The 20,794-nt window shown below is 35.8% G+C and overlaps 3 protein-coding genes across 3 annotated transcripts; 2 read left to right on the plus strand and 1 right to left on the minus strand.

Annotated features, from left to right (window-relative positions):
* The first annotated feature begins 1,057 nt into the window (after positions 1-1,057).
* gnl2 (G protein nucleolar 2) lies at positions 1,058-13,663 on the plus strand. The gene is made up of 16 exons (XM_084385412.1): positions 1,058-1,247; positions 2,586-2,670; positions 3,023-3,117; positions 3,251-3,390; positions 5,851-6,035; positions 6,172-6,238; positions 6,341-6,499; positions 8,412-8,525; positions 9,257-9,385; positions 10,420-10,524; positions 10,616-10,774; positions 11,108-11,215; positions 11,508-11,977; positions 12,088-12,167; positions 13,025-13,101; positions 13,218-13,663. The coding sequence occupies exons 1-16, from the start codon at positions 1,184-1,186 to the stop codon at positions 13,350-13,352; spliced, it is 2,172 nt and encodes a 723-aa protein (XP_084241538.1). The 5' UTR covers positions 1,058-1,183; the 3' UTR covers positions 13,353-13,663.
* A 54-nt stretch (positions 13,664-13,717) lies between these two features.
* On the minus strand, positions 13,718-15,485 carry dnali1 (dynein, axonemal, light intermediate chain 1). Its single transcript, XM_084385413.1, has 6 exons — positions 15,253-15,485; positions 14,981-15,117; positions 14,584-14,753; positions 14,319-14,497; positions 13,896-14,060; positions 13,718-13,820 (listed from the first exon to the last, which is right to left on the minus strand). The coding sequence occupies exons 1-6, from the start codon at positions 15,331-15,333 to the stop codon at positions 13,779-13,781; spliced, it is 774 nt and encodes a 257-aa protein (XP_084241539.1). The 5' UTR covers positions 15,334-15,485; the 3' UTR covers positions 13,718-13,778.
* Positions 15,486-15,928: 443 nt separating this feature from the next.
* Positions 15,929-20,575, plus strand: snip1 (Smad nuclear interacting protein). The gene is made up of 4 exons (XM_084385628.1): positions 15,929-16,277; positions 16,443-16,572; positions 17,986-18,557; positions 19,688-20,575. Exons 1-4 carry the CDS (start codon positions 16,117-16,119, stop codon positions 19,944-19,946), a joined length of 1,122 nt encoding a protein of 373 aa, XP_084241754.1. The 5' UTR covers positions 15,929-16,116; the 3' UTR covers positions 19,947-20,575.
* Positions 20,576-20,794: the final 219 nt, after the last annotated feature.

The raw sequence follows: 20,794 nt of genomic DNA on the forward strand, positions 1-20,794 counted from the left end.
ATATAAGAGTTTCAAATTAAAAATGTTTCCCTGTAAATTAAACAGCATGGGAGCAATAACTGTAATGATGCTGTGTTAGTCCGAGAAGACATTGTTACAAATAGCTCAGGTTTACCTTTGTGTTGCTTCAGACCCAAATATACTGAACAAATAAAAGGAGAAAAAAACATGGTATTTTAAATTATGAGTAATTGGTGCACAATATGTGCATTTTTCTTAACAATATCAATATTTAATTTAAATTATTAATACATTTATAAGAACAAGTTTATATAGTTTCCGCAACTCCATTTCTTTAGTTTTTAATCATATGTTTAAGTTTTTTTGTCATATCATTAGTTTAACTGTCCTGCGGTAGCATTTTTAAAAATGCAAATGCTGTATACTCTCTCGATTGTAAGGTCATAACACCTCTAGTGAAAAAAAACTATACCGAAATGTATTTAAAATACATTTATTTCATACTAAATTAGTATAATACAAAACCACTAACATATTTACTGACATAATGCACGAAGCTACTGATATAATTATAATGAAACTTTTGAGTACTTTGTTTATTGCACAATGCACATTTCTTAATATTAAGCATAAAATGTGTTTTAATATCACTTTTAGTAAATATAGTATGCTCTATGTACATCAGTCTTTAAATTAAAGATATTTAAAGTGTACCTAAAGTATACTTGCAATAGTTAAATTGTAGCACAATCAAATATACTAAACTTTATCTTTAGTTGGACCTCAGCACTATTTCCAGATAACTGCATTAAGTACAAAATTAGTTGTTCCAATTTAGTAGACTTTAAGTTTATCAATTTAGTATACCAACAGTACAATTGCAGGGTAGGCCTACTTATATTAGGTAGGCCTACATACATATGTAAATCTATGTGCAGTATACTTAGCATAAAATAAATGTATTTCAAATACATTTAGGTATATTTACATTGGTACATTGCATACCAATGGATAAACTGTGGCTTTTTAGATATTCTTGATATGAGTCCGAGGAGCTTCTGATTTTTCTCAACTGGAAAAGAAAGAAAATCCGGCGCTTGATTGATGACGTACTTCCTGAGTTGTGTAGTTTATTGTAACACGTGGAAATCTACAGTGGACTGAAATACTGCTTTATTTCTATATTTACAGTATTGGGAGTGTACCGGAGTAATCGATCACAATGGTTAAACCAAAATACAAGGGGAAAAGCTCCATAAATCCCTCAACCTCCAGCAGTAATCCCGGTAAGATGAAATGAACCACCGGTCTGAATGTGAACTGCTAGCAAGGCTAAGCTATTAGCCAACTCTTGTTGAGAAGTATACGAGTCGTTCTATAGTTATGTTTTCACTGTTGCATGTTGTAAAGCAACTTGCCTCTATTCGTACAGGGTAACTCGTTGATTGTGTGTAACCACCACTTCTGTCAAGCATTTAAATGTCCCATCAGAGGCTTGGCACTTGTATTGTGATGACCGTGTCAGTGTGCCAAAAGTGACTTGTTTTTACATGATAATTATAACATCAAATAAAAATCGTATTAGATTGCCACCACAATGTCTGATTGTTTTTCAAAAATGTTCCGGATCAGTTGTCAGTTTGAGCAATTATGGATCTGTCACTACAACGGTTGTCACATTTTTAAATATCCCAAAGATTTGTTACTTTCAGTGCTATTTTGCTTTAAATCCCGATTCTTTTCATACACTGCTCATAAAAAAAACTATTTAAAACCAAAAGGCGATCTTTCTTTTTGTAAAAAATATTTAGCATATATGACCACATGACCGATCTGAAGTTAACATGCCCTGTTGGCATGTAATCAAGGATAAGTTTAAGGGCAAATGCAACAAATTATATATATATATATATATATATATATATATATATATATATATATTTAATATTATTATTATTATTATTATTATTTTTATAATTCGGACATTTATTATTAATAATAAAAATTATTCAGCAAGGATGCATTCAATTAATCAAAAAAGCGGCTGTGAAGACATTTAAATAAATGCTTTTCTTTTGAACTATTAATCAAAGAATAATTGGCAACACAATATCATGGTCTGATTTCACAAGTGATGATAATAAGAAATGTTTTGAGCATCAAATCAGCATATTAGAATGATTTCTGAAGGATCATGTGACACTGAATACTGGAGTAATGATGCTTTGCCATCACAGGAAGAAATGGAATTATAAAGTATTTTAAAATAGAAAACAGTTACTTTGATATTTCACTATATTATATTTCACTAATTTATTGATTTTATCAATCAATAAATTCCACTAGAAACAAACCTTGTTGTATTATTTTAATTTAATACTGTGAAGCTGCTTTGATACAATCTGTATTGTGAAAAGCGCTATACAAATATACTTGACTTGACTTGACTATATTACTGTTAATTAAAAAAAATGCAACCTTGGTGAACATAAGATACTTCTTTCAAAATCCCATTCTGTTAACCAATCTATCACAGTTCACCCAAAATTAAAGTAGATTGAACTATATGTCCCTGTGTTTAACAATGTTTGTCCATATGTTTTTTAACATTCCCAACCCTACAGACCGAGTCAAGGGAGCTGGAGGGAACAACATGAGGGACCGTGCCACCATCCGACGGTTGAATATGTACAGACAGAAGCAGAGATGGTAACAGTTTGACCTGTGATTTACAAAATTACATATCCAAGACTCTACTCAAGCAAACACTAGTTCTTTATTTGGATCCCCATTAGCTTCCAGAAAGTGGTTGCTAATCTTCCTGGGGTCCACAAAGCAATACAAGACAGAAAGCCATACAAATAAAATAAAAACAAAAATACAGTCAATTACTCTAATCAAATCACCAAACTATACATCTTAGCAGTAGCAGCACATCCAACATACATCTACATATTTGTAAGCATGTCTTTTACATTGTATATAATTGTAGTGGGTCGTGAGGTTTTGACAAGAATTAGTTGCATAAAACATGCATGTTTTTTCATTCTTATGCTCACAGCAACAATCGAGGTAAGGTGATCAAGCCCTTGCAGTACCAGAGCACAGTTGCTCCTGGAACTGTGGCCAGAGTTGAGCCCAACATCAAGTGGTTCGGTAAGAGCATTTTAGAGTTTTAATGAATCCTAATCTGTGAGAATGATTATTGAGGGGAATTAGCCTCAATTGTCCTCTTTTCCAAGTAGGGTTAGGATCTGAATAAATATTGATTTGCTTTTCCCATATGCAGCTAATACACGTGTCATCAAGCAGTCATCATTGCAGAAATTCCAAGAAGAGATGAACGCAGTAAAGAAAAGTCCGTACAGAGTAGTAATGAAACAGAGCAAGCTACCGATGTCCTTGCTGCATGACCGAATAAAGGCACACGTGAGTATGCAGATCCCTTGGTGTACATCCACTGTTTTTAAATACAAAAATCCAGTTTTTTAGTCCCAATGTAGCCTGTTGAGAGGAGACAGGTAGGCTGTTTGCGTGAAACCCTTTGGGATTTGCTGAGCAGCCAGTCCCATAATTCATTGGGATGAGCTCTGCAAAATAAATACATAAAAGAAATGTGAATATATTTATAATTCACTTAAAACAGAAAAAATAAAAGTTGTACATATTTTAGAGTATCAAAATGCTATGTTAGCAACATGCTAACGTCTAACTCTGGCCTTTACATGAGGTAGTGTTATTTTAGTATTCATGCTCTATTATGGTATTTATCAAGATTTCTTCAAATTAGCTTTTATTTTTATATTTTCATTTAAAAGTTTAGTAATTTAGTTATGTGCCATTCACTGGTCATTTTGATTGGTTTTAGCTTTAATTTTATTTCAGTTTTTGCCAATTTAACATCTAATTTCTACGTTTTTCATATAGTTTTGTTTCAATTACTGAAAATGATGGATAATAGTTTGTTAGTAGTGCTGTTTTTAATGATACACAGAGTTTCTGTGTGTTATGATTAGAAATAATAAAGCAAAAATGTCCCTGACCATAAACTTCAAGAGTAAAATTGCCCACTCACAAAGTCCATTTCCAAATGACCAGTTACTCATTTCCGGCAAATTCTCATTAACAATTTGCATTTGCTCATTTGTATTTGTTTTTCGCCTCTTGGCTAAACGTCTCGTAACTAGCAGACCTCGTGTAACGCGTGCTAACCACAGCAAAATGATTTTGTTAGTCAGACTGCGTTAGAACTTACTCTTTGGCTCCTGAGGGCTCGCCATTTGCCAATATTAAAGAACTGAGCAAAAATATGTGCTCAGAATAAAATTTAATGTTTTGCTCAGTTCTTCCATGTTCCTTCTGCAACTGTTGTTGATTCGCTTCAGGATCTAAACTGTTCCATGTGTGAGCAAAACCTTTTAGGACTTTGTGTAATGAACATCCCACTTTACTTTCATTCTGCGTCTCAGAACTGTGACATTTACTATGTTTTTGTTCTTGTATTCAACCTTGGTTGCAGGGAACTGATGATACGGTCTCAATTATTGAACATGTATATTGTCATCCTCTCTTTTTGATTTGTGGTGTTTGAGCAGCCCCTCCAGCATGTGCCGTAATGCCCATTGTTTGCGCACATATTTGCTCTTTCTCAGAAATATTTTGAACATGTTGTGATGTGGTGGTTAGCCTCAAATCAGGTTGTTTTTTATCATCCACGTCAATTGTTCCAAAGAAATGCAATCTTACCAGAAGTAGAATTTCTTACGAGAAATGTTACTGGCTTTGACAAGATCTGTAAATTGCTTGTCGTTTTATTCCATCCTCTGTTGCAACAGTGGTATGGCTTCCTTTTTTTTTTTAGGTAATTACAGATTGCAATTTAGCCGGGTGAAGTTAAACGTGTAAGATGTTTCGTTCGTTGTTCTTAGGATTTGTGTGATCTTGATATAGGAATATTTGTTTTTATCAGCACTGTAAAATTCGCTGCCTTTTTGTTAAAATGTTAGTTATATTCTAGCTACACTGCTGCTCAAATGTTTGGGGTCGGTAAGATTTGTAAAATGTTTTTAAAAGAAGTCTTTTATGCTCACCAAGGCTGCAGTTATTTGATCAAAAATACAATAAAAACAATAATATTCTGAAATATGATTACATTTTAAAACAACTTTTTTTTCTAGTTTTATAAACTAGTGTTGGCAAAGCTGAATTTTCAGCATCATTACATCACATGATCCTTCAGAAATCATTCTAATATGCTGATTTGAATCTTACTGGCACCAGACTTAAGAACAGTAGTGTATATACAACTCTAAATGTGTAAAGCTGGTGTTTACAAATCTGATTTAAACCATATCTGCAATTAGTTCGAAAAAGTTTACAATCTGATCTTTTTTTTTTTGGAATGCGTCTAGATCGGATTTCAAGTTTTCTTTGTTTGGCATGTTACAAAGTGTGCAATGCTTTCCAAATACAAATTTAACCTTATTTAGTGTATTATGTCTCTTAGCATCTTGTTGACGCCTAAATCTTTTACTATAGTAGATAGTCAGACCACACTGTAAACAGATTTCAGCACTTCATCAAACAGAAAGTCAATTTAAAAAAAACAAAATAGATTTATATGCTATGTAAACAAAGTCAAATGAATATATGCATTCATGTTGCTTTGTATGGAACAACATTTTATGACGCACTCTAGTATGCCATAAAATGTGTTGAGTACACTCCACTCTCCCAAAAATCATTGGGGAATGGGGCATAGAAAGCTGTCAAAATGCTTGAAGAAAATGCAAAAGAAATTCCTAAAGTTGTGGAGATCATGATAGGAGGATATAACAGTCAGTTCTCAAGAAATATGAATGTCAATTGATCATCTGCTGGATCTTGTAGAACTCCAAGGTGCACATTCTGGACACAGAGACGTTCGAGACCACTTTTGGGCCAAAGGCACAAAGAAAGAGGCCCAACTTGACTGTGGGAGAGCTGAAGGACTTTGCTGAAAAGGCAGAGGTCTCGGCTCAGAGCTACAGTACTGAAAAAGACCGTGATTTGGTGTTTGAGGACAGCGGAGTCAAGTGAGTGGAGTGATTTCTAAAGTTAGCTCGGTACATCCCTACTGCAGAAACTATGCCCTGTTGGTATAGCAAATATGGTATTTATGAAATAACTGGATAAATGTCTCAAAGCCATTTAATTTCCCCATCACTGCAGGGACGAGGCTCGGGAGGAAATCTTTAAGAAGGGTCAGTCGAAGAGGATCTGGGGCGAGCTGTATAAGGTAGCTATAACCATCTCACAACAACTTGCTCTGAAAGTTTTCATAAAAACCACAGTTCTGCCAAATGATGCCACATCTTAAAATGAAGCATGTTTTGCACAGGTGATCGACTCTTCGGACGTCGTTATCCAGGTGCTAGATGCTCGGGACCCTATGGGCACTCGTTCCCAGAGCATTGAGTCCTACCTACAGAAAGAGAAACCTTGGAAGCACCTGATCTTTGTGCTCAACAAGTGTGATCTCATTCCCACATGGGTTACGGTAAGAATATAAAGCTGAATACTTCAATACTAGTTTTAAAACTTGTTGAGCTGCCTATGTAGGCTGGAATGATGTTCCAGAAGCTTTTTAAGATAGGAAACATTGACTCAATGTAGAATGCAAGCAAAGTGCACTTCAGTAAGCTAAGAAAAAAATCCGTAAATCTAGCTTAAAAATATCATAAACACATTTTTTTTCCAGCATAATGTTTGTGCTATGTGTCAGAGTATTTTGCCCTTAGCTTAGCAACATTCTAACATTGCCTTTGTTGAAATTCGTTTATGCTGGTGAAAGAAAATGTTTGAAATCTTGATGATAAATCGACTTATTCAGGAGCAAAAAAACAATATTTTGGAATGAAGATATTAGTAATACTAAACAAAAACACTATTTACCCAACATTTTGTGTGTGCTGTGTATTTGTATTAGTGTTATTAGCTTAGCGTTATGATAACTCTAGCCTCTTTTGATATCTATTTAAGTCAGAAGTCTTAATGATAAATATACTTGTACATTCAGTTGTACATCAATAGAAAACACTTTTATCCCATATTTCATTTATGTGTGTTATGTATTGATATGCCTATTAGAGGATCAAGTTGTTTAGCAAGTACTTAGTAAATTCCTGTGTGTAGAGCTATCCAAAATGGTCGCTTTTGTTGTTCCTGGACAATTAGGATGTATTGAACCGCATATGTAGGCAGTAGACAGCAAGGCAGCTCACTAGGATTTTTGGGAAAAGGCCACTGTCTGCAATGTGTCCTGTCCGTACATTTAATTATCCCGTCTCTGGAGTTTGTTTCACTGACAGACAGGCATGTTTATCTTGGCTTGCCCAACTTTTGTAATAGTTAACCAGTTAAAAGTTCCTTCCCTGACAGATATTTTCCAATCTTTCACATCTATAATTCTTGTTGTTTGTAAATTGTGTTATTGGCGATTCTGAAATGCAGCAACAGGAAACGAGGGAGCTCTACCAGCTGTTTATAAGCTGCAGACTTTTGCATTCAAGCCGAAGAAACATTTGCCTACCTCCTTCAGATTTATGACAGGTCTTTTGTAAACCTAACAGGAAAATGATTGGGAAACCCATTATTTTTTGTTGTTGAGAGGGAATCACTTATCATTTTGCAGTGATTCTTGTTGGGCAGTTTCTTCTTTTTTTTTAAAATCTGTTCTCTCTTCTCAAAAACATTTAATTTCATAGATCACTTCTAGTGTCTTTACATTGGGAGACATTTAGAAAGCCCACATTTGACTAGATTTGATCCTAAATCCCATGGATTTCATCCTACATCAGAAGTGAAGAACAAAACGGGATTTATAAAGGCAGAAACTGACATGAAAGTCTTCTTATGTACACGCCAAATGAAGAGCATGCATTCTTTTTTTGCGCTCCTATACCAGTAATTAAAATAATTTAACATTAAGAAAATGTAATATGAAAGATAAATATGCAATCGCAATATGCATTAAAATTATTATTAGTGCAGCATTTTTACTGCTTATTGACTCAGATTTAGTTTTAGAATTTATATCAAAGATATTTTAATTTTATTTATTTATATCTTTCACTTTCTTCTCACCATGATATAACTGGGGTAGCTGGCTACAAACAATTGTAATTCTGTTAATACACATTTTATACACATGAATATGCTCTTAAATCTAAGAAAGAGTTTTATTTATATGGCGCCTTTCCTTAGCTCAAGGTTGCTTTACATTGTACATTACAGTACATGTACACACAATTTAAGATGAACTGCGATTTATAAAGAGGGATGCATTTTGGGAAGAAAAAAAATGAATATGGACGTTTAATAAATCATTATATATAAACTGTCGTACTAGGATCATTCACTTAGGGTTTCATTCTACGGATTCTTGCTTATACATTGTATGTATGTTGTAGAAACGCTGGGTTGCAGTTCTTTCTCAGGAACACCCCACTTTGGCCTTTCACGCCAGCCTTACCAACTCCTTCGGCAAGGGCTCCCTTATCCAGCTCCTGCGGCAGTTTGGCAAGGTAAGACCTTAAACAGTTACAGCATATTTTTATGTGGATACACATCATACACACCATGCCTTGGAAACCACGGGCAGCAGGTTTTAAATGCACAGCGGTTTCGCTCCTCAACATTTATCTAGTCAAACCGCAGTTTTAGGACAAGATCAGCCTGTTTTTTGTTCCGTAATGGCAACAGATAAAGACAGCTGTGGTTTGGTCGGGTACCAGATGCTCCCCACCCTCCCATTCTATTGGGCTCCTCTCCTGTCTTCACATCTGCCTCTGAGCTATTTTTGGGAGCACGGCCGTAAACAAAAACTTGGAAATACTAAAAAGGAGAGTGGGCTTACGTAACATAAATTTTGTGTGAGTTATATGACAAGACACTTTTTATGAGTTAGAAAACACCGGCACAAAAATATCCCGGTTACCATGCGTGCAATATAAATCTGAAGGTGTAATGACATTTAAGAGGCCTATGAAGTCTTCATTTCTTGGGCAGGGGCCCCCTTTTAAAAGTGAATCGTGAAATATGAGAGGCAATGTGTGCAAATTATTGGGGAAGAGTTGATCCAAGGTTTTTCTTAGATTTTCCAAGGTTTTCCAAGGTCTTGTTTTCCTGACCTTGATACCACGAAACCGACATTATATCAGAGGACTCGACAATATGCGTGTAACTCCTCTATTTAATTGCTACTTTCAAAATGACTTTTGCCTACTATTAACATGTCCATATTGCTTTTGCTCAGCTCCACTCAGACAAAAAGCAGATCAGTGTTGGTTTCATTGGTTACCCCAATGTTGGAAAGAGCTCTGTTATCAATACCCTGCGCTCCAAAAAAGTCTGTAACGTGGCACCCCTTGCTGGTGAGACTAAGGTAAGACCTCAGAAGCTTTTTTGTTTTCTTCTCATATACATAAAATAAATGTTAATAATAATATGTGACAAAAGGAGAAGATTAGCACAATGTTAAAGCTGCTATTTTCCATGCTATGAATAAAGAGGAAAGGCTGTCAACCAGCTAATAACACATGCAGCACTTAAACTGCATTTCAAGTCGCCTTTATTTAAGATTTTTCATTTTTGGTGATCTGTTCTTATAACATCCACTTGTAGTTGTTACATACTGATCGTAAACATCAGACGATTGAGCGACTCTTCTTTTAAGGGTCATTAAATGATCCTGAATTTATTTGTAGCGAGTGTAAGACTACCTGCCAGCTCCTGACATGTGTTAACATTTTGGATGGCCTAAGTTTCCAGCAGTTTGGTTTTGGCTGCTACTTTTGTGTATTCATGTTTTTGTGTGAAATTACTTTTTTATGTTGTCAAATTTTTCCTCTCATTTTACAAACATGGAACTGAGAGCGAGTGAAAGTTCAAGGCGAAGGAAAAACACATTACTGACAGAGGCCAGATTGAAATCAAATTCTAAACAAATCTGGACTTCCACACTGTTCTGTTTATGTTTTAAATGATAAATTGTATAATATAAAATCTCCCTTGTGTGCCCTGATTTGGGTGATTCTTCAATTATTAGACGTTTTCTTTCCACTATTTTCTTTTCTTTTAAAAACAGAGTTTCTAGTTCGATTATGAAATAAATAGATTGATTTGATTGATTATAATACTTTTTGTTATGTCTCTTTAACTAGTTTTTCCTAATGTCGAAATGTTACATTTGCTTCAATCACTCTTTAGGCCTGTTTAGTTTCATTTTTATTAACTCAAAAGTTAATTGACTGCTTGCTAACTTGACACAAATGATTATAAATCGCATTTGTTTAAATGCAGTTCATTATATTGAAATGTTTTCGGTCTTGAGGTTTCTTAAATGGAGGAAATGGATGAATCTTTGGACTGGTTCAAGCTTAAGCTTTATGCCACAACCAACTGTTTTGTTTCTGGCAGGTCTGGCAGTATATCACACTAATGAGACGCCTTTTCCTCATCGACTGTCCCGGCGTCGTCTACCCCTCCGACGACAGCGAGACCGACATTGTGCTGAAGGGAGTGGTACGATGGCCTGGACTCTCAAAGTCAACCGTTCCGATTTTGCAATCCCAGCGGCCACTTCATCCACTTATTTTATATATGTCGCTTTAAGGTACAAGTGGAGAAGATCCGAACTCCAGAGGATCACATCGGAGCGGTGCTGGAGAGGGCCAAAGCGGAGTACATCCAGAAGACATACCGCATTCCATCCTGGAGCTCCGCCGAGGACTTCCTGGAAAAGCTCGCCTTTCGCACCGGAAAACTGCTTAAGGTCTGGCCTGATTGTGGAGTATCTGATAAAATGAACTGTCAGCTCGGTCCTCGCGGCACATTTGTTTATTCGTTCCTCTAGAGTGTCCGATTGAGATGTGACAGTTTGCTTACTTTAAGCTGGTGGAAAACATTTAAATTAAAGTTCAAATAGCCACATTTTATGCTACTCTTATGCCAAAACCACAAAGATTTAATTCAAAATCTGAGTTTTATAAAAGGATTTTGGCCTACAGGTTGGTTACACGGGTTAGTTCACATCTTTGTCTTTGTCCAAATACTGTACATGTCTGTGCTGTAACGACTGGTGTTTTGTGTTGTTCTGGTAATACAGGGTGGAGAGCCAGATCTGCCTACTGTGTCTAAAATGGTTTTGAATGATTGGCAGAGGGGACGCATCCCCTTTTTTGTGAAGCCGCCTGGGGCCGAGATGGATGAAGAGGTAAATGTTCTTAATTTTCCACAAAGTTTAGATTCTTAGCTCAGGCTCTATTCAAAAATGAGTTCCAAGACAAATCTTTTGTAAAATTAGAGCATTGTGTTCTAAAAGACCTCAGAAGACATTGTTTATATGTAACTTCCTTAATGCATATTGAATTACTTGGTACAAATCCTTTTTTTAAGTCACTGTGGCCAACAAAATTACTTGAATTTTTTCAGTCTTTATACTGGCAGACCCTAATGCACTTTTAAACATTTATAGTCTTAAACTGACACTTGATCTTTCCAATCAGTACAAAGCAAAACTGATGCTGGAAATGGCTGAGAAGGAAACCGAGAAGGAAGAGTTGGAAAACAGACTTGAAGCTCAGGATGTGGAGGGGGCCTCATCTAGCCAGCAGGAAGATCAAAAGCTGCTGAGACAGAAACAAGAGGAGATGCAGAAAATCTTCAGTAATGTCAAGCAGAACTTTGGCAAATTAAACGTCGCTCCGGAGTTCAGCGAGGAGGACCTTGTTCCTGTCGAGATGCCTGACATCTTGGAACCCTTTGGTTCAGAAGATGAGCAAGATGAGGAAAATGAGGAGGATGAGGAAAAAGAGCAGAGTGGAGAACTACAGGAAGAAGAATCCTCTGTTTCCGGCCCCCCGACTACAGCAGAGAAAAAGAGCACACGTGAAGTGAACAAAGAGATGGATGTGAAGATAGCCAAAATAAAACAGTTTCTTGATCGTGCCAAGTCAAAGCACTTCTCCGCTATACGGTTTGTTTAAACTCACATTGAAAAGGTTATGAGAGGGTTCTGTGATTTTGAGTTAAGTGTTTAGCTCTTATCTATTGATATTCTAATGTGTTGTCTTGATGTTTTTACAGCATTCCTAAAGGCCTCTCCGAAAAGGTGTTCACTGAAGCCGCAGCAAAGCAGAATTCTGCAAAGAATCTGCAACGGAAAGGTACACCCACCCAACTAACCCAAGTTGATGCCAAATGCTTGTGTATTAAAAAAGATATGGCCACTAGAACTGCATATTTAATGAACATCTATATTTTTGGTTTTATAAATGTATATTTTTATAGAATTTTTTGGAGTAAGATTTTTTTTTTTTTATCTTTTAATTTAATTTTAAGAATTATCTTATGCTCACCATTGCTGCCTTTATTTAATCAAAATACAGTAATGCTTAATACAGTAAAAAAAGTCATATTGTAAAAAAAACTATTCTCTTTTTGAATTCTTTTGACGGCAAACATTACTCCAGTCTTCAGTGTCACATGATCCTTCAGAAATCATTCTAATATTCTGATTTGCTACTCAAAACTTCTACATTTACTTATTTCTACTACATTAACTACTATATTTCTTCTTATTTTTATTATTATTATTGACATTGAAAACTGGTTTTTGTGGGAACCGTGATAGATTTTTAAGGATTCTTTGGTAAATAAAAAGTTAAAAATAACAGCATTTATTTAAAATAGAAATCTTTTTAACATCATAAATGTCTTTACTGTCACTTTTGACAATTTAATGCATCATTGCTAAATAAAAGTAATTTACATTTCTTTCAAAACAAATGATTACTGACCCTAAACAGTATTTAAAAATTCACAATAATATTAATAAATATTGATATAGACAGCAATATAAACTATTTAAAAAAATCTCCATAATGCAAGGTAAGACTTGCAAACCCAGTTGAATACACTGAATATTTCCTCTGAGTCTTTTCAGAGATGTTTCAATGATTAGGGGATGTCTGGTGCTGTAAAGAAGTGAGTAAAAGACACTCAACCTCTTTTTGTTTTCCAGCTGTGACAGTGGGCAAAAAGAGGAAAGCTGAGGAAGACGAGGAGCCTGCCCAGGCTACCAAACTCACATCTAAAGAGGTATGCACTGTTCTCCCAGCTCTCTCAATCTTTCTGATTCTATAGTAAAGACATCTCAAATGAATTTGAGACCAAACTAATCTCTTTCTCTCTGTTGAACTACTTCACCCAAACAGAAAAGAAGCCTGGAGCGTGCACAGAGAGTGAAGAAAGTGGGGGTCCGCTATTATGAGACGCACAATGTCAAGAACAAGAATAAAAACCGAAAAATGCCCTTGGATGGCAAGAAATCCAAACGAGCTAAGCGATAAGACCTGGTCAGAAACCCAGTCACATCAATCCCCGTTTCCATCGTCATGTCGGTGGCTAAATTGGAACATCTGGAGTGGAATCCCAGTGATTTGTGTAAGGTGAAGGTTTGCTTGAACTGTGATGCAATCGTTGAACTGTGATGCAATCGTTCCAATGCACTTTATTCATACTGTGGCTCCAGCCATCCTCATGAACATTATGACTACAATTCATTTCAGCACTGTGCATTTTCAAAGTTTTTAACTTAAGACAGTGTGTCCTGATTCAGCAGTGTTGAATGGTGGATCATGTACCCGTGTATCTATGTATGTTCTTTTTCTTTTGTTTGGAGAAAAAAAGAAAGAATAAATACTCAGAACAGATGCTTTTATAAATGTTTTATTCTTTGAAACTGAATAGTTTGTGTATCAATATTCTAATAATATCTAGGCTTTATTCTTCAAGGTAACTATGCCCTCCAGTTGTGCCTAAAAAATAAATGGACACATTAGAGTCTGAAAAAATAATGTCAGAAATCCTGAATATGATGATCTCTGCTTTACCTTGAGTTGCTGGTTGGTTCGTTTGAGGAACAGGACCGCATCGGCATGCTTCTTTTCCTCAATTTCCCGCCGTTCTGCTTCCCGTCTCTCGGTTGCTTCACATTTAGCCTTTTGCTCGTTAAATAGCCTTTCCAAATCTCGCTTCTCGCTCTCCAACTCTGAAATCTACCAAGAATTTTTATCTCAATGAGTAGAAAATGGTAATTGTCCGGTCATGCTTTAAAGATAATGATTTTTCTTCTGCAGAACACACACACACACACACACACAAAAAAAGACATTTTTAATAATATCTTATTTTGACATAAGATATTATGTCTCTTGTGTCCGCACCCCCAGCCCACAAAAAAAAAAACTTTTGAGATCTTCTTGTGTGTTCCGCAGAAGAAAGCAAGTTTTTGATTTAACTATCCCTATAAGGACCTTGTTCTCCATGTCAGACTTTCCCTGCTCCCCCTGAAGTGCTTTCCTCATGCCAAAGGCCACGCTGCTCTCGTACAGTGTTTGATAGGCAGCGATGGTCATGCGAATCTCATCTCTTACTTGCAGCAGCAGGAGGCCCCGCTCGGCACAGTTAATGGTGACTTGTCTGATTAACTCATCTAAGAGATTGAAAGAGGAAATGTCATGTAAATCAATGTCAAGAGATATTAACTTGACACTTCATTTAGAATATATGTATTTTTACCAAAGCACTGAGAGTAGAGCTCCCTGCGGACTGGGCAGATGCCGGTCTCTCTGGCCTGCCTCTCCTGCAGGGTTTTGTCCAGCTGTTCTTGCAAATTAATAACATCCATTCGTGTGCAGGGAGCACTGGACACTGGCTGCACCCATAACTGGTTGTCCTCCATCCATTCCCTGCAACAGAACCATTTGTATGATTTATACAGTTCCATAGAAATCTTTTATAAAATTATAAATGTCTTTACTGACACTTTTGATCAATTTAATGTGCCCTTACTGAATAAAAGTGTTATCTTACTGAGCCCAACATTTTAAACGTTAGTGTGTGATGTGATTACTGGTAGGTATCAGCACCCGATTGAAGAAAACTTCTACTAATCATTGTAAGAGGTTTATTTTACTTTGGTGGTAGAATGGCATTTAGGATCTCTTCGGTTTGCTGCTTGCTGGCATCCGCTGAGGCACTCTTGGGTTTGGGTGGAGGTGGGACCGGGCCGGTGTCAACCATCTGTTGGGGACTCACTTTCAAAGGGCGACTCTGTGTCAAATGTGAAGGAAGAGATGAAAATCAAGTGCTAACGCTTTATTACAACAATCATGTAACTTATACTTTAGCAGGTTTGTTGTTATTCGTATAACGTTAACGTTACATACAATAACTCACTGTGCTTACCTTTGGAGACTTCTTCTCTGTATTTTTGCTCACTAACACCGGATAATCATACTTCAACAAGGAGTCAGACGGAGAAATCATGCTTATAATGATAAAGTGCAGAAAAGTCTGGGTTTTGTTTTAGAAAGACTTCAAATTCCCTCGGTAAGGATGTAGAAGTTTCGTTTCGTTGTTTACGTTGCTATAACAACCGGGCTTGTCCGTCCCATCAATGATCTTCAGTCCGCAGGAGTGGTAGGAAATAAACTCTTTACAAACTATACTGCTAAATTTACCGATTAAATATGTATGACTTCTAAACCTTTTAAAATAATTTACACAAATATATTTTGGTATTTTATTTTTCTAATATTTCTGTTCTAAAGCACAAGACACAATTCGCCACTTGGTGGCACTAGCAAAAAGGCTTTTGGCGCACGTATTAAATATGATTTTGATTTATAAGTGAACAGGCATCCTTTTACTCGTTATATACTTGTTTCTGGTTTATTTGGTTTTTATTACGCTTTGACACTTTTTTTATTAATTTATTTCCATTTTTATTATTTTTATTTTAATATTTGCGTAATTTAACCAGTTAAAATTGTAACATATTGTTTATTGTATATTATTAAAATGTTTCTTATTTAATTTCTCGATAATCTTTTTTTTTAACTCGTTACATTGATGCCCTGAAGAAAGCGGAACTAAATTGCTTTACATAGAAGGAGGGACAGATTTCTTCAGCGTACAATCATCGGACCGGAAGTGTACATGGGAGTTTCGTAAATGTGGTTTGAATCTGTTTTCATGTTCTCCTCATACTCTACTGTGGTATGAACGACTCTTACTTTTTACGAAGCTAATAGGCAAGCTTATTTCATAATGGATAACAGGAGACGACACAGAGAATCTCCTGGCCGGGTTGTAAAGACAAAAATCAAGCAAGAAAAAGTGAGTCCCGCGCGGCCTCCGCGGGCTCGTCGATCCAGCTCAGGCTCCAGCCGCGGCAGCAACAGTCCTCCACCGAAACGACGAGACAGCAGGTAACTTATATAAGCAGCCTTATACCTCACACTCTGTTTATCTTAAATGACAGCTCAGCCGAATAAAGAGATTGGCCGAAAAAATATTGTAGTATGTGGGGAGGATCAACAGGTTATTTTATATGTAGCCAGTGGTACAGAATGTTTCCTGAACTGTATTTGTAGATCACCAGTCAGAAGAAAGGACAGATCGCCAGCGAGAAGAGACCGTTCATCGGGCAGACAGCAGGAGAGGTCACCTCGACCCCAGACCAGCAGAAGCCCGCATCGCAGCACTGACATCAGGTTAAAGCGGGTGAGCGCAATACAGAAACAGATCAACTTGTACCGAGTTATGTCATGAACTGACGAGAAAACTGGCTTTGAAGTGATTAAAGGCCACAGAGGGTTTTGGCACTAAAACTCTTCGGGACCTCAGTGGGAAAAACTGTGATTATAAAACATTATGTGACTCTTTAATATATAGTAGGCTATATTATTTTCTTTTAAAGGGAATGTAAAATACACGTTATTAATATGTTAAATTGTGGATATATAGTATTTTGGGATATTTTATATTTTATTATGATTTGCACATTTTATTTTAATTTTTTATAGTTACATTACAGCATTACAGACTCAATATAGTCATACATATATATTAGGCTATATATAGGAATTTAAAATACAAGTTATATTGGATTTTTTGTTTTGTTTTATGTTAATTTGTGGACATTTTAGAATATTTACAAACATGTTGAGTTTCATTGTTGTTTACAAAAGATTTTATTTACAGTTACATTACAGAATAATAAAGATATAGTTCTAAAAATCGTTGTAAATGTAAAACAATAGCAGTGTCCACACCACAACTATAACGATGATGGCACAGAGCATCAATATAATTGGAATCATTTATCTTTTTTCAGATAATGAACAATAAAAACATTGGCAGCAAATCAGAATCCATTAAAAAGCTTGAACATTTAAAGTGGCAGACGACAAAACTGCAGTGCACTTATGATCAACTGAACAATATTGTGTGCTGGAGTGGACACCAATATAGTTTTCTGTATTCTGTAGTTTTCATCTTTTTTGATGTGGACAGGCCTTTACACACCCAATAAAGTCATAATAATATAGTTAGCTATATTAATTTATTTTATAGTAATTTAAAATACAAGTTTTTTAAAAATGTTACATTGTGGTTATTGTATTTTAGAATATTTAGTAAGCCATTTTCATTGTTTATAAAAAAAAATTTTATTTACAGCATTACATAACCAACATTATGATATACAATTTTTGACGCTGGTATAATCTTGATCATGATCATTAATTGATGGGAAAGCTGTCAAGGGGTCACGCCATGAGGAATTTTCAATGGTCTTTTGAGGTGCAAAAAGGCTGTTATAAAACTGTATTTGACACAATAGATAAAATAAAACATGAAATGACACATTTTATATGCAGTAAATTATCTTCTTTAATAGAAGTTTAAAATACAAGTCACTCTATATAGGTTTAGTTCTGTAAGCTTGCTTTATATAAACTTTTTATAACTTTAAAAATGTTCTATACAGGCCCAATATTATATTTCTATATTTATTTTTTAATGAAGTTAACTATTATATATATATATATATATATATACACACACACACATATTACACGCTGCTAAATAGGCATACTAAGTGGAGGTTTTAAGGAGATTTTGTTCTTATTACAGGAGCAAGATGATCACAGAGGACCCGAAAGTCATCGGCCTCGTGAGAGAAGGGATGATTCAAATGACCGCAGAATGAAAAGGGAGGGAGAGCGTCCACGGCAAAGAGAGCGAGACAGAGAACAGGACAGAAATAGGGGAAGAGAACGTGATGCCCACTTACAACAGCAACAGCAGGCTGAGAGGGAACGACAAAATGAACGGCGGCGAGAGAATCGCCTCAGACAGGAGGCTCAGAGTGGCAGTGGTGACGACGGGGAACAGGACTTCGGTGGTCAAGAGGATAGCGATTCCGCCCCTGCAGCTGAGAAGGAAAAGCCCAACTTTGAACTATCAGGTGCCTTGGTGGAAGATACAAATACATTCAGGGGAGTGGTGATCAAGTATAATGAGCCTCCCGAGGCCCGTATACCCAAAAGAAGATGGCGTTTGTACCCCTTTAAGAACGACGAGCCGCTCCCAGTCATGTACATCCACAGACAGAGTGCGTATCTACTTGGACGACAGAGGAAGATTGCAGACATTCCTATCGACCACCCTTCTTGTTCCAAACAGCATGCAGTTTTTCAGTACAGGTCAGAACAACAAAAGATATTTTGGCAACACTTTGCAATAAGGTTTAATTTGTTAGCATTAGTTAACTACATCAATTAACATGAACTAACAATGAACAATATTTCTACAGCATTCACTCACCTAGAAATGCTGTCATGGATTTTCTATTGGAGCAAATGGGAACGCAGAAATGATATATGTTGTAGTTTCTAATTTATGAAGTAGAGTTACCCAATCAGTGACGACTTCTGAGCATGAGAACCCCAGAAATGTGAAAAAGGCCCATTGACTGCAAACTTGCTTTCAGATCTGCCTCCATCCAATCAACCACGATGCATGGAACCAAGTCCCTGCCCTTTTTTCATAATGTCACAATACCAAAGAAAAGATTTAAATGTTATTTTAAAAAGTATTTAAATGTTTCAAAGCGACATTCAGATTGTATTCGCTATGGTGTTTATCTCAGCACCAAATATATACTTAATACTTAAAGACGTAATAGGCTATTTATTTGCGAACGTAAACATTTTTACATTTTAATCTGGACTAAACATGTCGTAGACATTGATTGAAAATGTCCTGACTCTTTATTATTGTTAAGTAACATTATAGTAAATAAGGTTCCATTAGTCAAATTATTTGTTAACATTAACTAATACTAAAAATACTTATAAATTATTTATTAATCTTAGTTAATGTTAATTTCAACATTTACTAATACTGTGTCAAAATCAAAAGTTGTATCTGTTATATTAATTTTAATGGACCTGAACTAACATGAACTAATAATGAACAGTTGTATTTTTATTAACTAACATTAACAAAGAATAATAACTACTGTAATAAATGTAGATATTGGTCATTGTTAGGTAATGTTAGTTAATGGATCGTTAACTAACCTATTGTTCTCTGTAGTTCTTTTGCACTTTAATCTGTTTGAAACATTTTAGTTTATACATTTTTGTGTATTATTGTATTTAAATGTTCTTTTTGTGATATGAAAAAGTTGGACCTGTTAGGACGACAGTTTTTGGTAACTTAGTTTTTGATACCGTCACATGCCTTAACGTGACAATTTATTTATTGAATTTATGTGGAAATTTCTTCCCATACTAATTGTCCTTTTCTCTTTGACTTTTCTAATCTCCAGATTAGTGGAGTTCACACGGGCGGACGGCACCTCGGGCAGGAGAGTGAAGCCGTACATCATCGATCTGGGTTCTGGTAATGGCACCTACCTGAACAATCAGCGTATAGAATCTCAGCGTTACTACGAGCTCAAAGAAAAGGATGTGCTGAAGTTTGGCTTCAGCAGCAGAGAGTACGTGCTCCTTCATGAGTTTTCCGACACAGCCGAGGTTGACGCAAAGAAGGAAGAAGAAGAGGATGATGAAGGCCTGGATGAGTAGTTCTCGCCTCAGCGTTTACCAAAGTTACCTGTTTTGTGCTGGACTCTTTGAAAGAATTTCCTCTGTAGGAACAGGGCGAGCATGAGTTGCTCAATTCGTAATTTCCTTGTGGACAATGAAACAATCATGCTTCAGCCTGCCCAAGTTGTCTGTATGATTATTCTCAGGTGGATAGCTTTTGTATCCCGTCAAACTGTGTACAGTGTTGTCCCTCAAAGCAAGTGCTCAAAGCCAGAAATAATTAATCTATCTTCAAAAAAACGTATATTTTGGATACTCTTGAAGAAGTGCATATAATGTCCAGATTTGGTTACTGTAAATATACTGGATGTATTTGATGTGTGCTTGTTTCATGTGTTTTAGTTTGTAGTCTGTGAGTCTGAGACATACTTTGTCCTGGTAGTTAGCACCAGCAAGTTAATCATCCTCATGGTTATTCAGAAAATAATGAGACTAATTTGAATATTGCTATACAAAAGATGCCATCTTTCTTTAGACATTTTCTATTCTCTCACAGTACATTCATATTTGATTTTTAGATGTTTTGTATTGTAAAATAAATATGCATAATAATAATGTTTTGTCTTTTGATTGACTGCACACATTGTGAGAGCAAATGAGGATATTTGAAATTGATAGTCCCTCTGATGAGCCAAACGTTATTTCTTTGTCAAATGTGCATTGAGTTAAGAAAACCAATTTGATTTTTATTATTATTCTATATGCAGTGATTATATAATGTTATATTTTAATGTTTCAGTTTACATAAGTAATCTTATATTATAATGACTATCACAAAATATACAGTGCTCAGATTTTTAGTGACAGAACTGACGAGCTTATGCTAT

Source organism: Rutilus rutilus, assembly GCF_951802725.1.
Source record: "Rutilus rutilus genome assembly, chromosome: 17".
NCBI lineage: Eukaryota > Metazoa > Chordata > Actinopteri > Cypriniformes > Leuciscidae > Rutilus > Rutilus rutilus.

Excerpts from the sequence above, each read along its gene's own strand:
- gnl2 (XM_084385412.1), top strand. The coding sequence starts at position 1,184 with ATGGTTAAACCAAAATACAAGGGGAAAAGCTCCATAAATCCCTCAACC. Across the intron at positions 3,118-3,250 it reads GCCCAACATCAAGTGGTTCG|CTAATACACGTGTCATCAAG; the intron begins GTAAGAGCATTT and ends TCCCATATGCAG. Across the intron at positions 10,775-11,107 it reads GCACCGGAAAACTGCTTAAG|GGTGGAGAGCCAGATCTGCC; the intron begins GTCTGGCCTGAT and ends CTGGTAATACAG.
- snip1 (XM_084385628.1), top strand. The coding sequence starts at position 16,117 with ATGGATAACAGGAGACGACACAGAGAATCTCCTGGCCGGGTTGTAAAG. Across the intron at positions 16,573-17,985 it reads CTGACATCAGGTTAAAGCGG|GAGCAAGATGATCACAGAGG; the intron begins GTGAGCGCAATA and ends TTCTTATTACAG. Across the intron at positions 18,558-19,687 it reads CATGCAGTTTTTCAGTACAG|ATTAGTGGAGTTCACACGGG; the intron begins GTCAGAACAACA and ends TCTAATCTCCAG.
- dnali1 (XM_084385413.1), bottom strand. The coding sequence starts at position 15,333 with ATGATTTCTCCGTCTGACTCCTTGTTGAAGTATGATTATCCGGTGTTA. Across the intron at positions 14,754-14,980 it reads AATGCCATTCTACCACCAAA|GGAATGGATGGAGGACAACC; the intron begins GTAAAATAAACC and ends GTTCTGTTGCAG. Across the intron at positions 14,061-14,318 it reads AGTCTGACATGGAGAACAAG|ATTTCAGAGTTGGAGAGCGA; the intron begins GTCCTTATAGGG and ends AATTCTTGGTAG.